This window comes from Papaver somniferum, chromosome 9, assembly GCF_003573695.1.
Source record: "Papaver somniferum cultivar HN1 chromosome 9, ASM357369v1, whole genome shotgun sequence".
Lineage (NCBI taxonomy): Eukaryota > Viridiplantae > Streptophyta > Magnoliopsida > Ranunculales > Papaveraceae > Papaver > Papaver somniferum.
The window spans coordinates 164,537,965-164,558,514 of NC_039366.1; the positions used below are offsets into that span (position 1 = coordinate 164,537,965).

The window sequence follows — 20,550 nt, forward strand, 5'->3', positions numbered from 1 at the left end:
CATCCAAAGAATATGCAATGAATAGCCAGACCAATATACCTATTGATTTTTTCCTGTCAATTCATGAAACAAGTTCAGAACCTGATTCCTTTAAACAAATGTAAAACATTGTTTTCTAGGATGAAATCTTCACCATAAACCCATACACATAATCATAAAACTATATACAAGATTATGTCGATGTCATATCTACGAAGTTCAAAATATAAGCGTTATACTTCGTAATTCAATATACTTCCTTGATGTACACTTTGATCATAATGATATGACCAAGTCTAACCACTAGAGTATTATATATATACAGCTTCGCATGTTATGTTTTCAATCTAAAAGACTTGAAGGAAACGAGATAAAAATGGAACAAGTCAAGTCGTAGTTACTAACCTCAAGCTGAAGGATAATGTCTTTGTTGTCTTCAATCTATCTTCAGATCTTTGTGAGTAACTGGAGAACAATATTTCTATTGTTTCTAGCCTAACCTAACAAAGTTGACTCTAGTTTACTTATTAAGCGACTCGAGTTTTGGAACTAAATATGACAACCAAAATTGACATACCAACGCTTGGTAGGTTCAACCAAGCAATGCTCTAACACTAACACCTTGTAAGGACCAAAAAACTTTGCAGGTAGCTTTAGATTTCCTCAGCTGCACAGAAGTATGACGATAAGGTTGAAGTTGAAGATAAACCCAGTCTCCTTCCTTAAATTCCCTCTTGATTCTGTTTTTATCAGCTTGTTGTTTCATGTGATGTTGTGCTTCCTCTAATATAGACTTAAGTAGGATCCCCGTAGCTTGTCGTTGTTGCAAATAATCATTAACTGAAGTATTGATAGTTGGTGGACAGAAGAGGCCATACTGGGGTGGTGAGTAACCATAAAGTGCATGGAATGGAGTGAGTTTAAGGCTGGTGTGATAGGTAGTGTTGAACCACCATTCAGTCACTGGCATCCAACTGACCCATTTAGTTGGTTTATAACTAGTCATACATCTCAGATAAGTCTCCAGACAAGCATTTACCCTCTCTGTCTATCCATCTGATTGAGGATGATATGCTATGCTCATATGTAAAGCATTTACTAAACAATATTCTATCTTTATCAGATACTATGGAAATAGGTACGTAATCCATGCATCTTATAAATGGTCGATAAGAATACCTTAGCAATGGATGAAGTTGTGAAGGGGTCTGACAGCTATGAAGTTGTTGTATTTGGTGAATCTATCCACAATCACCAAAATGACTTCTCTACCTTCAGACTTATGCAAGCCAGTGATGAAATCCATACTTATGTATTGCCAAGCTTGTTCTGGTACATGGATAGGTTATAGCAATCATCCAGATGAAGTGTTAGAACTCTTATGTCGCTGACAGATATCACATTCTTGAATGTATTGCACTAAGTATTTTTTTTAAGCCAATCAAGAAGAAAAAGCTTTTATCTCTCTGATAACTCTTGATCACTTCAACAAACCAAGAATGATGTATTTGTGTCATACTGTTACACTCAGGTTTATGTGGTACTCTAGATAAAGCATCAGCAACCCTGTTATTAGAGCCCTTCTTATAATTAACATAGCTCATAGTCATAACCAATGAGTTTAGCCAACCATTTTTCGTTGAAGCATAATGTGCATCCTCTGTTCTTTTTTTTCTTTTTTTTGATGCTTTGATGATCTGTATAGATAATGAAATGAGTTCCCAATAAATAAGTTCTCCATTTGGTCACTACCATGACAATGGCCAACAACTCATTTTTATAAGTTGAGTGGGCTAGAAACCTTGCATCCATTCATTTACTGAAGAAGGAAATAGGTCTTTTCTCCTACATGAGGACAACTCCTACACCTGAATTACAAGCATCAATTTTTATCTCAAATGGCTTTGAAAAATCAGGTAAGACCAAGACTGGAGTTGTAGTTATAGCTGATTTGAGAGCTTCAAAAGCAGCTTGAGTTGTAGAATTCCAAGTGAAACTATTTTTCTTGAGAAGTTCAGTTGATGGCTTGCAAATGAGACCATAATTCCTAAAAAAATTCTGTAGTACCCAGTGAGGCCTAAGAACCCTCTCAAGTCCTTGATGCAGACAAGAATTGGCTATTGAACCATGCAAGCTATTTTTTCTGGGTCAACATCAACTCCTTCTCCAGATATAATGTGTCCCAAATATTCAATATGAGATTGGCTAAAAGAGCATTTACTCATCTTAGCATATAAGAAGTGTTTCTGTGAAGTGGCTAGAGTGAGTTGTAAGTGTTGCAAGTGAGTGTCCATGTCAGGGTTGTAAATGAGAATATCAAAGAAGATCAAAATAAATTTTCTTAAATATAGCTTGAACACATCATTCATAAGAGCTTTAAAGGTGTATGGTGCATTGGTGAGTCCAAATGGCATGATAAGAACTCAAAACTCCCTTGGTGTGTCTTAAAAAGCAGTCTTTTATATATCAGCAGGGTAGATTCTAATCTGAAAATATCCTGCTCTAATATCAATCTTAGAAAATGTGGTTGCACCCTTGAACTCATCCAACAATTCCTCAGTAAATGGAATATGATATTTTTGTTTTTGATAATCATTAAGCTTCATGTAATCAACACAAAACCTCCAACTACCATCTTTCTTATTTACCAAAAGGATTGGCGAAGAGAATGGACTATGACTAGGCTGAATGACTCCAGCTTCTAGAATTTCATGTACCAGTTTATATACATTTTCTTTTTGAACATAAGGAATTCCATAGGGTCTTTGATTAGGTGGTACGGCTGAAGGTTGAAGGGTAATGTGATGGTCATGTGATATAGATGGTGGTAAGGAAGTTGGTTCTTGAAAAATATTAGAAAAAGAATCAAGCAGTTTAGAAATTAGTGGAGGGGTAGGTTGTTGGTTAGCAGGTGGGGTGGATGAAATACTAAAAGTGTGTCCAACCAATCCATGGTCAGTTTTCTTGAAATATTTTTGTAACTCAGTTCCACTAATTATAGACACCCTGTCAGAATCAGGATACCCTTGCAACTCAATTTCAACACAAACTCTAATAAAGGAGACCATCAACTTATTGAAATCAAAAACCACGTTAAATTTCTGTCTTCTTATTTTTTTTCAATCGTTTTTAGCCCTAATTCATCATGATCAACATTTAATCATCGTGTTTAGTGCCTAAAAGTAATTTTGGGTACAAACAATTACTATTCACTAGCCTATCAGTCAGATAAAATAACGACCCTTTAAAGTAGGTCGTCTAACATATGTTGATCTCCACCACCAACCTCTTCAACCTCTTTAGATGTATTTCATCTCTTTTGTTAAAGTCTCCCTTTATCGACGAGCAACTAACTTCCCTTGACTAGCGTCCCCTCATTTCGTTCAAGTATGTATTGTTCTAGCTATTTCGTCTTGATAGAGTCGAGTCGTTGGCGGCTCCATGCAACGTTGATCTAGAATTCTTTACATGTGGAAATCATCAATTCCCAGTCTTTCAGCTATTCATCAGTAATGTTGATCAAGGGTGTGAGACGCTTCTCCTTTACAATATAACAAGAATTGTTGCTAACAGGGGAGGTATCTTTTAAGATCTTCAAGGTACGACCATATTTTTCTTCCATATTTGAGAATATGACAAAGCATGGAAACAAAACATACTGAATTGCGCCATAGTCTGGTGATCGGGTTATATCATTTTCATGCATAACTCAAAGAGGGTACCACCAACAACAAGGCGCCCTAGGGACATGAATCCTTTGCAAAAGTGTCACGCAATACGTTAGAGTACCACTGCAATTATATATGGCCAATTCATGAAATAAGTAAAATTCTTTATACATAGAGAGCCAGAATCAAACTCAAGCCTCACGACTCTACGATCCAGGAGTACATAAAATCCAGAATAAGCATTCCCATATTAGAGGTGCACTCTTTAACCATATGATTGCGATATGATTATGGAATACTTGATGATAATTTTAGTTATTCCTTAGACGCTCATACTTCCTACCAAGTCATTCGACGTTGGTGTGCACCAATTGCGAATTGGGTAAGGTCATAAGCGGAAGTTAACCAAATTACAAGCCAGCGGAGTTTGAACACGCCTTTTGCATCACATTTGGCTAATCATGTGACAGAGGTTACGAGAATCAAGGGATAAACTCAACTCATATTTATCTAATCATGTGATTACAGATGTGAGGCTTATCACACTTCCACATCCTTGTCTCATGGCATTGAGATCATAGAGTTCAACCGTAAATAAGTCATTAGACGATCCTGCTAAAGACACCCTCAGGGAATTCTTCTGAAACCAAGGAATTACAATGATTTCTCACTTTCTTTCTGTTTCCCTTCACGAGACCAACCCTGATTCATTTATCCCTGTGACTAAAACAATCTTCAAACGACCATTGTCTTGGTTTAGCAGAAGATCGCTCGTATTCGAATTTTCGTAACTCTTAATAAAACCCTAAAAACTCATCTTTGCCCCTTCACATGTTTTTGGGTACCTACAACACCAAAAAATTGTATACTAGCTTTAATGTAACAATTTTTTTTATTTTTTCTGAATATAGTGATTTACATTGATCTCCCTTTTAGTGATATCAATACAAGACAATCGGGTAACTCGAGCATCAATAAAAGTTAGAATTATTTTTTAGAGTGAAAATAGCTTGGGCATGTTTTTTTTGTGGTTCTTGATATCTTGTGTAGGTATAAGTGTCAGTACAATATCAATACTCATTCATAATATACATCCATTTTAGTGATACTAATCGATACTAATCCGTGTTAGCTACTTAATATGGTATCATCCAAAATTATGATTTATGTGTTTAATATTGATTTTATTTTGTTTATGTTATAATTTTGGTTGTTTAATTACAACTATATGAATCCTCGCTCGAGTATCAATGAAATAAGTTTTAATTAGGGGTTACAATTTTATTATCAACTAAAAATAATTAAAATATATAATTTTACACCAATAATTGTCATATCAGCTTATATCATACTGAATAATGTGAGTTCAATGACTACGCCGTAAACCATGTGTTACTAAGAGGAAATATGTTGTACAGTAATTTCTTTCTGGTTATTTTTTTATGGTGGCATTTTGACTTAACTCATGTATATATCTTTTTTCTTTTGATATGTTTTTCGTTTTTGTAAAAAATTTATATTATTTTGAGTTTAAATTGGAAAATTTTAAGACTTCAAATAATTGTCGTGCAACAATTAATTTTTCTTTTCCTATTATAGGTTCCCAGGGAAGGTTTGGATTTTTATTTATACGTGCCTTTAACTACAATGGTGCTTCTCGATTTCATTGCAAGATAACTTCATAGGGCGAAGGATGACTAAATTCAATAATAAAAATAAAAGAATTTTTGAGATTACTTCTGTACACAATAGTTTGGAATTTGTGGAAATAGCTAATGGATCTTGTGAAGTGTAATAATATCTGTTAAGGTGCAACGGTTTTCGAATTATACTTTCTGTAAGAGTGTTTCAATATTTTTTCTTTCCCGAAAAAGAAACTAAAACAACATTATGTAGTTATAACCACCCGTTATATCCCCTCCCCTTCTTCAATACTAACAGATTCATATTATAGAATAGAATGGAGAAATAAGGTTACGATGACATTTGTTAACGAAATGATCTTGAAGAGTATAAAAGTTGAGGATATCATTATGAGTTACAAGATTTCTCCATATATAAGATTGTGATCTATGGTTTTAATTCAAATAAAATTGTGTCCACTTGATTATTGTTATTAGTATCAAAATAAGTGAAGGTTGCGGCTCAACTTCCATCTATGTTATTTGTACTATTTTGAATCTTCCCTCCAAAAGGCCCTAATTCTTGGTGACCAGAAGCTGGATAATCTCTCTGGGGATGCTCCCAAATTCAATCTTTAGGTCAAGCGCAGCGCCCCACTTGAAAGCTTCTTCATCTTATGTGGTCTCTAGATCTTCCAGATTATGGATGCTTGTAGGATCTCCTCCACAGTTTCCTGCACAATTAGAGAGTTAGTATAACTTTAACACAGTTATTGAAAGAACAAGGTAAGTTTATAGCTATATTAAATTTCATGTTAGAGCACTGCTCGGTCGAACTCGCAAGCGTTGCTATCTCAAGCTTGTTTTTCAAGTTTAGTTGCCAAAACTATAAGTCTTGATTTTTAGTGTACTTATAGCTAAGTCTCGGATTTGATAGAAAGTGCAGTTGAGATTTATACTTCACGGCGTTCATCGATTGAAGACGAAGAACTACTAAGGGGATCTTGTGGAACTTCATCAACAAAAGGTATGTGGAGACTTGAACTCATCTATCACTCAAAAGTCTATATACCCTACCTTCTATTTGAGACAAAAGTCGTTTAGCTATCTAGACTTCGATTATACACATTTGATATTTCGAGATGAGTTTAACTCGCTTACATATTTTTCGAAATATGTGTTGGTAAGCTTTCGCTTTAGCCAAGTTCATCTTATATTCTTGACGAAAGTCAAAAGATGATCATGTAAAAATTGTCTGGTAACATTTTACATGATTTGTTTGAGACAGTCATTTGATGTAGACTCAGAATGTTTCGTATTGATCTATCAATCACTTGAAAATTGCTTTGAAGCTAATAGTTTGTGTGAGACAACTATTGTCGTCTTCTAAGAATGTTTCAATGATTGAACTGGGAGTTTAAAGCAATTAACCATGATTGGGTATAACACAATATGCGTACTTGTATGCTAACTGTTGCAATTTATTCCAAGTCCGGGAACCGTAGTATACATACCAATATGTGTTATACGGTTAATTGTTCTAAACTCATATGCATACAAGTATGCATACCCGTATGTGTTATACCTGTATGCATACTAAGTTACCAGACTTGGAAAATATCTACAACAACAGTTAGCATACATCAAATGATGGTTAATTGTTCTAAAATCGTATGCATACATGTATGCATACTAAGTTCCCGGACTTGGAATATATCTACAACAGTTAGCATACAAGTACGCACTGTGTTATATCCAATCATGGTTAATTGTTCTAAAATCCCATTTCAATCATTGAAACATTCTCAGAAGACGACAATAGCTGTCTCACACAAACTATTAGCTTCAAGTTATTTTCAAGTGATCGATAGATCAATACGAAACATTTCGAGTCTACATCAAATGATTGTCTCACGCAAATCATGTAAGATGTTACCAGGCGCTTTTTACATGATCATCTTTTGACTTTCGTAAAGAATATAAGATGAACTTGGTTAAAGCGAAAGCTTACCAACATATATTTCGAGAAATATGTAAGCGAGTTAAAATCAACTTGAAATATCAAATGTGTATAATCGAAGTCTATATAGCTATACGACTTTTGTCTCAAACAGGAGATGGAGTAGATAGATTTTTGAGTGATATATGAGTTCAAGTCTCCACATAACTTTTGATGATGAAGTTCCACAAGCTCCCCTTAGCATTTCTTCGTCTTCAATCGATGAACGTCGTGAAGTCTAAAACTCAACTACGCTTTCTATCCTAATCTGAGACTTAGCTATAAGTAAACTAGATATCAAGACTTATAGTTTTGGCAACTAAACTTGACAAACAAGCTTGAGATAGAAACGCTTGCGAGTTCGACCGAGCAATGCTATGACAATCTCCCCCTTTGTCAATTTTAGTGACAAACCTATCAATACATATGGATTACAAAATAAATAAACTTTGTAGATTCTCATCCAAATGCTTGATTTCCTTGGTTCTTCAACATTACTCGAAATCTTCGTCACTTCCAAGTACTCCAGTGATTCTGAACGTGTTCAACTCAGCATCTTAGTTATTGAAGATCCATAGCTATAACAATATATAAAAACATGATTTTTTTGTATTGTTATACAGTGTCATAGTATTATTACACAGCATCAAAATCCAATTGCATCACAACTTTGACAACAATACTATGGTGATATGTATCACTCCCCCTTAGTCAATACTTCATCTCACAATGAAAACTACTCCCCTTTATATAATGATCCGTAAGCCATATGTATTTGTAGTGTGAACTACACAATAATTCTCCCCCTTTTTTTCAATATAAATTGGAAAAGGTACGAAAACTAGCGGGATCATAATGAAATTCTCATAGAGATACTTCATGACTAAAAAAGAACATATCAACTTTGTTTCGATGATTTCACATAGTCGAAATTTAGTGTCTTCATCAAGGAGTTTATAAAGATACAAGATAACTCCTATAATATTCCACAGTGCACTCCCCACAAAGAATTGGCAATTAAGCACAAGTTCAATTAAGAACTCTCCCCCATAAAATGTCATTCCCGAAAGAACAACAAGAGCTACCTTACTTTTACAAGAAAAGAAGGATTTATTTGGACATAACAAATTACATGAAACATGAATTTGTATCCAGAAAACTCAATTAAATTATCCACAAGAGAACCCATGATTAATTTAATCGGAAATGCTCAACATAGGAGAATTTACAGAGTCGCACAATACTTACATAGAAGTGGATCAAGGAAATATCAATATTACGGAATATACAAAGATTCATTCTATTTTCATCAATATTTGCATAATGATTCCATAGACTTAATCTTTGTTATCAAAAGTTCATTCTATTTTCCATCAATATTTGCATAAATACATATAATAGACTTAACTTTTGACATATATGGGACTCATATTTCACGAACGTTAGCACACATATACCATAAAATTAAAAACAAACACAGATTAATACTGCAAAATCTTCTTCGAAATAAACTTTAGAATATAAATAAATAAATCTAAAAACATTGCAAGATGAAAATCATCGGCAATAGCTATGTGTACTCACAATAATTGATATTCCAAACCCTAGTTACCCTTCTTAAAACACAAGAATAAATTCTCAAAAGAAGTTTCCTAGACATTAAGACCTTTGAAAAATTATTATCATCCCCAAACTCCTTGTCGTCAACAGTCATTGGAACATTATGTTCATGAAGAAAGGAGTCAATTCCAACAAACCTTCTTGACTCATGCCGAACCAAGGCCTTCTGAATTTTAAGAGTCCTAAAAACAATAGCCTTTATTTGTTGTATCTCTTTTCTTGTCTCCTTCAACTCTTCAAGAACACCAGAAAACTTCTGAAGATTTGAGGGACAACCCTTGGTTTCCTCACATTCCTCCTTTTTCTTTTCAAGGAAAAGGGTACCAGAGATTTATCTTTTTCCTTCATGATTGATGGCCTAATAATCATATTAACCTCTTTTCTATCAGAAGTCATAATGCTTGGAGTCTCCATACAAATATGGGTTCGTGAGAGAAATTCACAAAACAAGCTCTACAAACAAACTTGTGATAAAAAGAGTTTTTCCAGGAAGTAAAAAGGAATGTAGGGTTACAGAAACTTTATAAAAAGTAAGAAGATTCACGTACGCACAACTCACAGCCCTAAAGAAGGCATAATTGTCGATTTTACCCCTCTTTTAATGAACAGACAAGGAAACCTCTTTTCAATACCAAACTAGGATATGAAAAGATCAACCAAAACCCAACCAGAAAAAAGAACATTTTTTTTTCTTTCTTTAATACCTGAAAGTGCTTAACTCTTGTTTCTTTGGGATCAAGCACTTGAGACAACATACACAACCAACACAATTAGGCTGTGTTGGGGTGAAAGATAATCCGTTCACCATGACCTTTTCGGAAAGAGTTCCTAAAATCCTCTTTCATAGAATGTTTAGAGCATGTTCTTTTCTGTGGTGGTCTAAATTTTTCTTTAGAAATTAACTTCTTCGGAGAAGAGTTGAGTTTACATACCTAAGACGACATCTAAACAAGGTTAAGCTTGTTTGCTGATCGATTTGTTGTCTGTTGAAGTTTGTTGACATAACTTACTTTATGCTTGTACTTGAAGCAACTAGAGTCTGTGACCCTTCATAGTACAATAAGAACATGTCAAAGTGGAGGCTGGTTAAGACACCATAGCAGATCAAGCTGCTAGACAAATTGTGATACCTGAAATATTAGAAATAGAATTTCCAGTAGACATGGAAAAATCCATTTTATCTTCCAAAATAGTTGAAGAAGTTTCTCCAGGAATCAAGATTGATGTGAGTATTGCTACAATTATGAAAATCAGTATTTTCATCAAGGACCGCAACACTTGATTTTTCATCTTCATTTGAATCATAGTGATCAGACGTTTCAACAAGAGTTGCAGCAAGACCTTTGTTCCCAGTGTATTTTGTACGATTTGGACACTCATTGGTAAAATGACCAAAACCTTTACACTTGAAGCACTGAGGCATATCCTCATCATCAGTATTGATTGTATCCCTGTTTTTAGGAGGAACATGGTTATGAGGTTTAGCTGATGATCTAGGCTTATCTCTGTCGAACCGTTTATTTATCTTCAAGAGAAGATCTTTAAACTGTCTTGTGATCAGAGAAACTGAGTTATCAAGATCTTCATCAAATGAATCAGTCTCAATAGGATCATCCACAGAGTTTCCAACATATTTACTTTTGTCAAGCAATTTTGTGTTATTCTGTGCTTTGAAAGCAATATCCTTTCCAGATTTGGATGTATGCTCATGATCAAAGATCTTTAACTTCCCAACCAGAGTATTTCTGGATAAAGTATTAAGGTTATTTCCTTCAACGATGACATGTTTCTTAGAGTCGTATTTGGCTGGCAACGATCTGAGAATTTTCATCACAATGTCCTTTTCAGGAATAGTCTTACCCAATACAAAAGATGCATTAACAATTTCAGACACTTTGTGATTAAACTCATCAAATGAATCTTCTTCAGCCATACGAAGGTTTTCCCAATCAGAATTTAGGTTTTGAAGCCTAGTTTCCTTTTCAGAGGTATTCCCTTCGAATACAGTTTCCAAGATATCCCACGCATCTTTAGACCGAGTGCACGTAGTCACATGGTGCTGAAGATCTGGGGTAATGGCATGAATAATAGCATTTAAACCGTCAGAATTTTGCTTTGCAACGAGAATCTCGTTAGGTTCATGTCTACCAATATCCTTCGCAATAGAGAAACTGTCTATTGTAACCATTGGATCGTATCCATTAAAAATATAAACCCATGATTGAAAATCACACGCTTGAAGAAAGGCACGCATAGAAATTTTCCACCATATGTAATTTGATCCATCGAAGACTGGTGGTACGTTTACAGAGATAGCACTTTTGTCCATAATGTTAGATTGCTATAAACACAGACTTATAAGGTCTTAAACGTGTTTGTGTGCTCTTATATCAATTGAAAAAGCGGGGGTCCAACAACCTCACCCAATATTTCTTTTAGGCAATCTGTATGGACAAACTCCAATATAACTCCAAGAGAATCAACTAAATAGTCAGACTCAATCAATGAAAATATATCCGAGAGTTATATCCTTGTTTCACAATGTAATTAGCAAATCAAACAGATAGAAATCCGCGAGCCTGATTATTATGTGAAACAACTTGAACGGTACCAAAGACCAATGTTCAAGTGTCAATCAATTTATATCAACAACCAAAGGTTGGATTATCTAATTGATTGAACTACGCACAACCTGTGATATTTCAATTATATAGAAAATATAATGCGTTAAAGAAATAACCCAGACGATAGAAATTTTGTTAACGAGGAAACTGCAAATGCAGAAAAACCCCGGGACCTAGTATAGATTTGAACACCACACTGTATTAAGCCGCTACAGACACTAGCCTACTCCAAGTTAACTTCAGACTGGAATATAGCTGAGCCCTAACCAATCTCACACTGATCAAGATACAGTCACGTTCCTTACGCCTCTGAATTCCAGCAGGACTCTACCCACTTGATTCCTTTAGCTGATCTCACCCACAACTAAGAGTTGCTACAACCCAAAGTCGAAGACTTGATAAACCAATTTGTCTCACATAGAAAATTCTATTGAATAAATAAATCTGTCTCCCACAGAAATACCTATGAGTTTTGTTCCGTCTTTTGATAAATCAATTGATACACCGGACTTATATTCCCGAAGAACAACCTAGTAATATTAATCACCTCACAATAATCTTAATCATATGGTAGCGAAACAAGATATTGTGGAATCACAAACGATGAGACGAAGATGTTTGTGACCACTTTTTATCTTGCCTATCGGAGATTAAATCTCGAGCAAATCTTAGAAAAGATAGTACTCAGTTGAATTCCCGGACTTGAACTTATGCCGGTACGCATGAGGGTATGCATACTAAGTTCCCGGACTTTCAACTAACCAACCAGTACACATACGGGTATGCATACTATGGTTCCGGGACTTGGAATAACTTGCAACAGTTAGTATACAAGTGCGCATACTGTGCTATATCCAATCATGGTTAATTTTTCTAAACTCCCATTTCAATCATTGAAACATTCTTAGAAGACGACAATAGCTGTCTCACACAAACTATTAGCTTCAAAGCAATTTTCAAGTGATCGATAGATCTATACGAAACATTCCGAGTCTACATCAAATAATTGTCTCACACAAATCATGTAAGATGTTACCAGGCGATTTTCAACATGATCATATTTTGACTTTCGTCAAGAATATAAGATGAACTTGGTTAAAGCGAAAGCTTACCAATACATATTTCAAGAAATATGTAAGCGAGTTAAACTCAGCTCGAAATATCAAATGTGTATAATCGAAGTCTATATAGCTATACGACTTTTGTCTCAAATAGGAGATAGAGTAGATAGACTTTTGAGTGATAGATGAGTTCAAGTCTGCACATACCTTTTACTGATGAAGTTCCATAAGCTCCCCTTAGTAGTTCTTCATCTTCAATCGTTGGATGTCGTGAAGTCTAAAGCTCAACTAAACTTTCTATCATAATCCGAGACTTAGCTATAGTAGACTAGAAATCAAGACTTATAGTTTTGGCAACTAAACTTGACAAACAAGCTTGAGATAGCAACGCTTGCGAGTTCGACCGAGCAGTGCTCTAACATAAACTTCCTTTCTCCCATAAAACATTGTGCAAATTTATGAATTTTATAATTATATTTGTCACATTTTCTGTATATTAGGATTTTTTTTTTTAATTTTAGGATGAGTAATTATTATAAAGAAACTAATTCCAACAATTACATCTCAAAAAGACTATCATCCGGCAGGAAATTAGTTGGAAGCCTAGCAACAAGCTGAGCTCCAACCCCCTTTTGAATGACCACAGCTAGCCTATGGAAAACAAAATCACCAGCACGCGCATTAGCATCATAACTAGCAATGTAATTACGCAAGCGCTTCAGAAAATCTGTGGTTTCATCCCCAAGCTCTTTGTCAGGACCCTAAGTATCATCAACTCATTTCTGTTATTAAGGGCATACCCCGTGTTTTGAGCACCTACTAGGGTTAGTCATTTATCAATAGTTAATTAATTACGTTAGTTAATTAATTGTATTAGTCGTTACTAATCATGAGCTAGCTACGTGCATGTGTGTGACTCGCACGGCTACTCGATTAGGGTTTAGTTTATATTCTCTCTTTTATGTGTTTGTACGACAAGAAAAATATTAATCGAAACCTTATCTTCCTCCCCTCTTCACTGTTCTTGTTGTTTTAAGAGCTGTTTTTTGTCGTTTGTGAGGTAGATCCTTACAATTGGTATCAGAGCACTCGATCTGAGTGCCTGTGAAAATGGTTAATCAAAAGGATTTCGACGATCTACATAAAAGTTCAACCTCCTTATGAAAATCCATAAAGATGTACTTCCCAAATTTGGTGAATCTCAAGGGAATCTCAGTAAATCGATCAGCTCTGAAATGGAAGCTATGGAGGGAAGGATAATAGATAAGATGAAGACTGGAGATTGTTTGGAAATCCTCACAATCATTTCTCTCATGAAAAACATCCGGGAAATCAACAGGATGGAGGAAATATATAGATCTCACCATAGTTCTCTAACCCTCACAAGCCAAAGGTAGAATTTCCAAGACTCGATGGTAATAACCCCAGATCTTGGATTAGAAAGTGCAAATAATATTTCCAGTTGCATCCCATGGGAGAATAACAGAAAGTATTACTAGCATATATATATCTGGAAGGGAGAGCATATGTGTGGTTTCAAGACTATCAAGAAGGGAAAGAAGTGCTGATTTGGGAGGAGTTTGCTTTTGACATCAACTTCAGGTTTCAAGAGCTAGGGCACGATGATATAGTGGGTGAATTTAACAAGCTGAGTCAAGAAGGTTCTGTGATCGAGTATCAAGAATTATTCGAGGAGCTAAAGGCCCTCATGCTAGCCAAAAATAAACATCTCACTGAAGAGTACTTCACATCCAGCTTCGTGAGTGGGTTAAAAGAAGAATTGAGGCTAGGGGTCCAAATGTTTTCTCCTAGCAGCCTCAAGCAAGCCATGTACTTAGCCAGAATGCAGGAATCCATACAATAAAAAACTATGACAAAGGCTAAATTCCTTCCTAAGCTGCCACCTCTCTCCATCCCTGCACGCAGCCCAAATAGGAGTTTTGTAACTTCACCGAAGACCAGCTCTCCATTTCCAAGAAGTAATTCCAACCCCAGACTACCACCCATTAAGAATCTTACTTATGCTGATATGAGGGTTCGGCGAGAAAAAGGGTTGTGCTACAACTGCGACGAAGTTATTATTATGGGAACAAATGCAAGAAGCAGCAGCTGTTCATGTTGGTCGGGGATGACGGAGAGAACTTCACACCAGAAAAGGAGTCACCTGAAGGTAGTCCCTTAATTCAAGAAGTCGAAGAGGTGGTGGAGATATCTCTCCATTCCTTGTCAGGTAATGTGACGCATAACACCATTAAAATACAATGCATGACTGTTAATAAGAGGCCAATAACTATATTGGTGGATAATGGCAGCATCCATACGTTTCTCGACCCTGAGATAGCTCGGCTCAGTAGCTCCTATATAGAACCAACATCACCATTTCAGGTAGCTGTAGCAGATGAGAACAAATTGATCAGTGATGCAAGATGCCCTGGATTTCATTGGAGTGTGCAAGGCCATGAATTCCAATTTGGAGTTAGACTGTTGGCTCTAGGTGGCTGTGACATGGTATTGGGGGTCGATTGGATGAGGGAGGTAAGCCATATCAACTTTGATTTCAAGAAACTAACTCTCTCATTTATTAGAGGCCATGAAGCAATTGAGCTCAAGGGAGAGTCAGATATTGCGAAAGTTGCTATGATGTCAGCAGGAGAGTGTGCTAAGTACTTTACGAAGCATAAGCATGGAATGGTGGGTCAGTTCTTTTCCCTCACAACTCAAGAATCTACATCAAAAACACCTGCACCAATACAACCTTTATTGGATAAATACCAACCAATTTTCAAAGAGACAACTACTTTACCTCCTCAAATAGCCCATGATCATCATATACCCCTCAAACCATTATCTACACCACCCAACCAAAGACCCTATAGGATTCCACACATTCAAAAAGGAGTGGTTGAGCAACTAATTCAAGAAATGCTAACTACTGGTGTAATTACACCTAGTCACAGTCCCTTTTCATCACCTATTTTACTAGTTAAGAAGAAGGATAGGAGCTGGAGATTTTGTGCGGACTATAGAAAGCTAAATGATCTCACCATCAAAGATAAATACCCCATTCTAGTGATACATGAGCTACTTGATGAGCTTAAGGGAGCTTTTATCTTCACCAAAATTGATCTGAGCGCTGGCTACTTCCAAATTAGAGTGTATCCTCAAGACACTCACAAAACAGACTTTAGGACACATCAGGGCCATTATGAGTTCTTGGTTATGCTATTTGGGATGACCAATGCACCAGCTAGTTTCCAAGCTCTGATGAACTATGTTTTTAAGCCTTACTTAAGGAAATTTGTGTTTGTCTTTTTTGATGATATCTTGATATATAGTCCAGACATGGAGACCCATATTCAGTACTTGGAGCTTACTCTAGAACTACTCAAGAAGCACAATTTGTTTGCTAAGATGAGTAAATGCTCTTTTGGGAAATCCCCTATTGATTACTTGGGGCACATTATATCAGGAGAGGGTGTAGCTGCTGATCCATCCAAGATTGAATGTATGAAGGCATGACATGTTCCCAAGACCTTGAAGGAGATAAGGGGGTTCTTAGAGTTAACATGCTACTATAGGAAGTTTTTCCAGCACTATGGACTCATTGCAAAGCCACTGACAAAGCTACTTAAGAAGAAAAACTTCAAGTGGAGTACAGAAGCTCAAAAGGCATTTGAGTCACTCAAGACAGCCATGATAACTACTCCAGTTCTAGCCTTTCCAGACTTTAATAAACCCTTTGAGTTAGCTACTGATGCTTGTGATTCAGGGGTGGGAGCAGTGTTGATGCAGGACAAGAAACCCATTGCTTTCTTTAGCAAAGGGATGGGAGCTAGATTCCAAGCTATGTCCACTTATGAGAAGGAGATTATGTCAATGGTTATGTCAGTGACTAAATGGAGATCTTATCTGTTGGGGAGCAAATTTACCATTTACACAGATCACCAAGGCATTAGACATTTCTTGGAACAAAGAGTTCACTCCATGATGCAGCAAAAATGGCTAACTAAGCTACTGGGCTACAACTATGAGCTGAAGTATAGAAAGGGCAGTGAGAATGAAGTTGCAGATGCCTTGTCTAGAGTTTATTTAACAGAAGAATCTAACTGCAATGCAATTTCCATTCTACAACCAGCATGGCTTACAGAAGTGCAAGAAAGTTATACTCAGGTATAATCAGGTACAATCAGGTACAAGGGAAGACTTTACATTGGGGACTATATATGGAGATTTGTAGCAGAAGATCGTGGATGCTATACATGCTTCATCAGTTGGTGGACACTCAGGCTCTAGAGCTAGCTACCAAAGGTCTAAGATGTACTTTTATTGGAAAGGGCTCAAACAAAGCATTCTACAAATGGTACAAGAGTGTGACATCTTCCAATAACATAAGACTTTTACTTCACTTCCAGTTGGTCTACTTCAGCCCTTACCAGTACCTGATCAAGCATGGAAAGATGTTAGCATGGACTTCATCACAGGGCTTCCAGAATCTGAAGGCAGAGAAGTGATACTAGTGGTGGTAGATAGATTCTCAAAATATAGTCACTTTTTGGCACTCATCCATCCTTACACTGCTGCCTCAGTAGCTAAGGTATTTCTAGACTCCATTGTTAAGCTCCATGGGTTACCAAAGACCATTGTCTCTGACAGAGACAATGTCTTTTTAAGCAACTTCTGGCAATCATTATTTTCTAGAATGGGAACTGCCTTGCATTTGAGTACAACATACCATCCTCAGTCTGAAGGACAAACAGAGAGAGTAAATGCTTGTCTTGAAACATACTTGAGATGCATGGCTAGCTTCAAACGAAGCAAATGGGTAACTTGGTTACTACTAGCTGAATGGTGGTTCAATACTAGTTTCCATACTAGTCCAAAGCTAACTCTATTTGAGGCATTATATGGTTACCCTCCACCACAGTTTGGTGTGACCGCTTCCAGTATTGGTATCAGCTCAGCTGCAGATGACTATCTTCAATAAAAACAAACCATGGATGGGATTCTAAAAGGGGTGTTAGAGGAAGCACAACAGAGAATGGGACACCAAGCTGACAAAAAGAGAATCGAAAGAGAATTCCAAGTGGGAGATTGGGTGTATTTAAGGCTCCATCCATATATGAAAATCTCAGTTCAGCTAAGGAAGAACCTTAAACTTGCTGCAAAGTTTTTTGTCCCTTACCAAGTGATTGAGAGAATAAGGAAGGTAGCTTAGAAGCTGCAACTGCCCCCAGAATCAAGGATTCACTCTACCTTTCATGTCTCTCAGTTGAAGGCCAAGCTGGGTCAAGGTTCCCTTCCACAGACTGCTTTACCTACACTTGACAAGAATGGTGACATGAAGATGAAGCCACTCAGAGTGCTAGCCACCGACAAAGTAAGAAGAACATCCACATTGTCTCACAGTTTCTAGTTCAGTGGGAACACCTCCTACCACAAGATGCAACTTGGGAAGACAAGGATTTCATGGCTTTTCAGTTTCCTAAGCTGATCCTTGAGGTCAAGGATTTGGAGGAGTAGATGGTAATGTCAGGACCCTAAGTATCATCAACTCATTTTTGTTACTAAGGGCAGACCCCGTGTTTTGAGCACCCACTAGGGTTAGTCATTTATCAGTAGTTAATTAATTACGTTAGTTAATTAATTGTATTATCCGTTACTAATCATGAGCTAGCTACGTGCTTGTGTGTGACTCGCACGGCTACTCGATTAGGGTTTAGTTTATACTCTCTCTTTGATGTGTTTGTACGGAAAGAAAAATATTAATCGAAACCTTATGTTCCTCCCCTCTTCACTGTTCTTGTTGTTCTAAGAGATGTTCTATGCCGTTTGTGAGGTAGATCCTTACACTCTCCCAAGATGGTGAAGGCAAGTGTCCCAAAACCGTATCCATGTGTAGTGCATTGCTCCAAGTATTTGGCGTTCTTCCGAATAACAACATTCTTGATGGCAAGACCCGGGATGAAAGTACGTATGCCGCCACCAGTAAAGGGTGAAACACCTGTTACATTAAAACACATGTCCCGTCCATTATCCCAGTTGTACACAAAGACATCAGCTGGTCTCAGAGCAGTGTCGTTGCTGGCAAGAATCCCCAAATCAGCCTCCTTCATAGCTGGCACGCCAGCGCGGTAACACATGTCAGCAATAGTATCCTGCACTAAGTCATGCCTAAAGTTAAGACCAACCTCATTTGCACAATGCAGGGCATGATCACCAAAAACATCCATATCCCTCTTACAGAAGGGGAAAAAACCACCCACTTCGAAAAGGGGGATCCCTAGCCTATACTGGAGAATTGCACTGAATTTCCTAGCACCAATATGTTGATTGATCCCCATAATAGGAATTGCCATCAGGAAATCCCAAGCATGTTTTGTTTGGTTGCATTGCCAAAGCACAGAATCACGCTCCGAAAAAACATAACTAGTGGGTAAGTTCTTCTTAATCGCATCAAAGTAGATAGTTGTCAAGGAATTCATGGAAGGGGTGGAAACACTACTAGTACATAGAGAAGGGACAACACCTGGTAGATAGTTGAAGGAGTCGATGGCTTGTTGAAGAGTAGGACCACTCCCATTGATGCCAGAGTTTCTCAAAATGATGGTCTGCAAATCCTAGGTCTGCATATTAGAAGCAAGAAAACAATAATGTCTGGTATCTTGCATAGTGTAGACGCCCAACCCACCGTGCTCTAAAGGCAAGGTAGAGAGTCTCTGCTGAAAAAGCCCATAACCAGGCCCATCTCCAGTAATGATGTGCTTGAGGAAAAGATGCAGCCGCGTGTCAAACAAGTCTTGAGCTTCCTGCAAAAAATCTGGCCTGGTAGTTCGAAGTGCGAAGTAAATCCGCGACACCCCCGTGCAATTCCTAAACAAGAGCAATTCACATTGAGTGTCTTTTAGCTTCTCTACCGCATCTATTGGAATCATAGTCTTGCGCACTCTGCTGACAATCAAATCTTTGTTGAACTGAGCATCGAGACTGACTGGACCACCCAGAAGTTTCACACCCTCAACTGGCCTACTAATATTGGGAGGGAAAACCCCTGCAACCGCAGCTCTGGGGTCAGGGGAGGGACAAAACAACTCAGTTTTCGCTACAATTAGATGTATCCCCCTTTCTGCCCCTTCATCCTGTATAATCTTCAAAGTCTTTGCAACCATCAATGTTTCCCCTATTAAGGTGCCATCATCAAGGTACCAGGCTTGCATTTCAAGTGTACATTGCGCCTCTACTCTTGATTAAGAGATAAAGAGTAAGAGCAAAAAACAATGTCCCTAAAGGGTCCCCCTGCTGCACTCCTTGGGAAGAATAGAGAACATGATTGAAAAGGCGAGGGTACCCAAATATACCTCAAGCTAAAACTTTTCCTACCTATAAGTCCTTTCTCCAAAAGTGATTGTCTATGGACTGAGTCGAGACAATACAACTAATCGGTTCACACTTCGTGTGACCGTCTATGGATACGATATTGAGACAATACAACAAAGAAGTTTGTTTACTTGATACAAAGGTTCGGACTTAACCAAACACAGTAGGATTGCTTATCAAGTAAATAGGAATTGACGTTTGTGTAATTTACTTTAATTATAATAAGATAATTATAATGCAGAAATATAAAGTAAATGACACAGCAAGATTTTGTTAACGAGGAAAACGCAAATGCAGAAAAACCTCGGGACCTTGTCCATAATTGAATACTCTCAGGATTAAGCCGCCACACAAAATTACACCAACTTCGTATAGTTGAGACCAAGAAACTAAACCTATAGTTCACCTAGTTCCGTCTGTATTCCCACGCCTCTAACTTATAAATAAGTCACGTACTTGGAAAAGTTCATTTGGTTCGTATTCCAAACAGTAAAGGAACAACAAATCTGTTTGGTATCAAATCTATTCAACCAAGTGATATGAGTTAGACAAAGGCTATTCTGTTTATCTTAACATAAACTCCTTCGTCAGGTTCTTAGATCT

The 20,550-nt window shown here is 37.1% G+C and overlaps 1 protein-coding gene across 1 annotated transcript; it reads left to right on the forward strand.

Moving 5' to 3' along the window:
- Positions 1 to 16,266: 16,266 nt before the first annotated feature.
- Positions 16,267 to 17,557, forward strand: LOC113312821. The gene is made up of 2 exons (XM_026561558.1): positions 16,267 to 16,743; positions 17,000 to 17,557. Exons 1-2 carry the CDS (start codon positions 16,267 to 16,269, stop codon positions 17,555 to 17,557), a joined length of 1,035 nt encoding a protein of 344 aa, XP_026417343.1.
- The last annotated feature ends 2,993 nt before the right edge of the window (positions 17,558 to 20,550 follow it).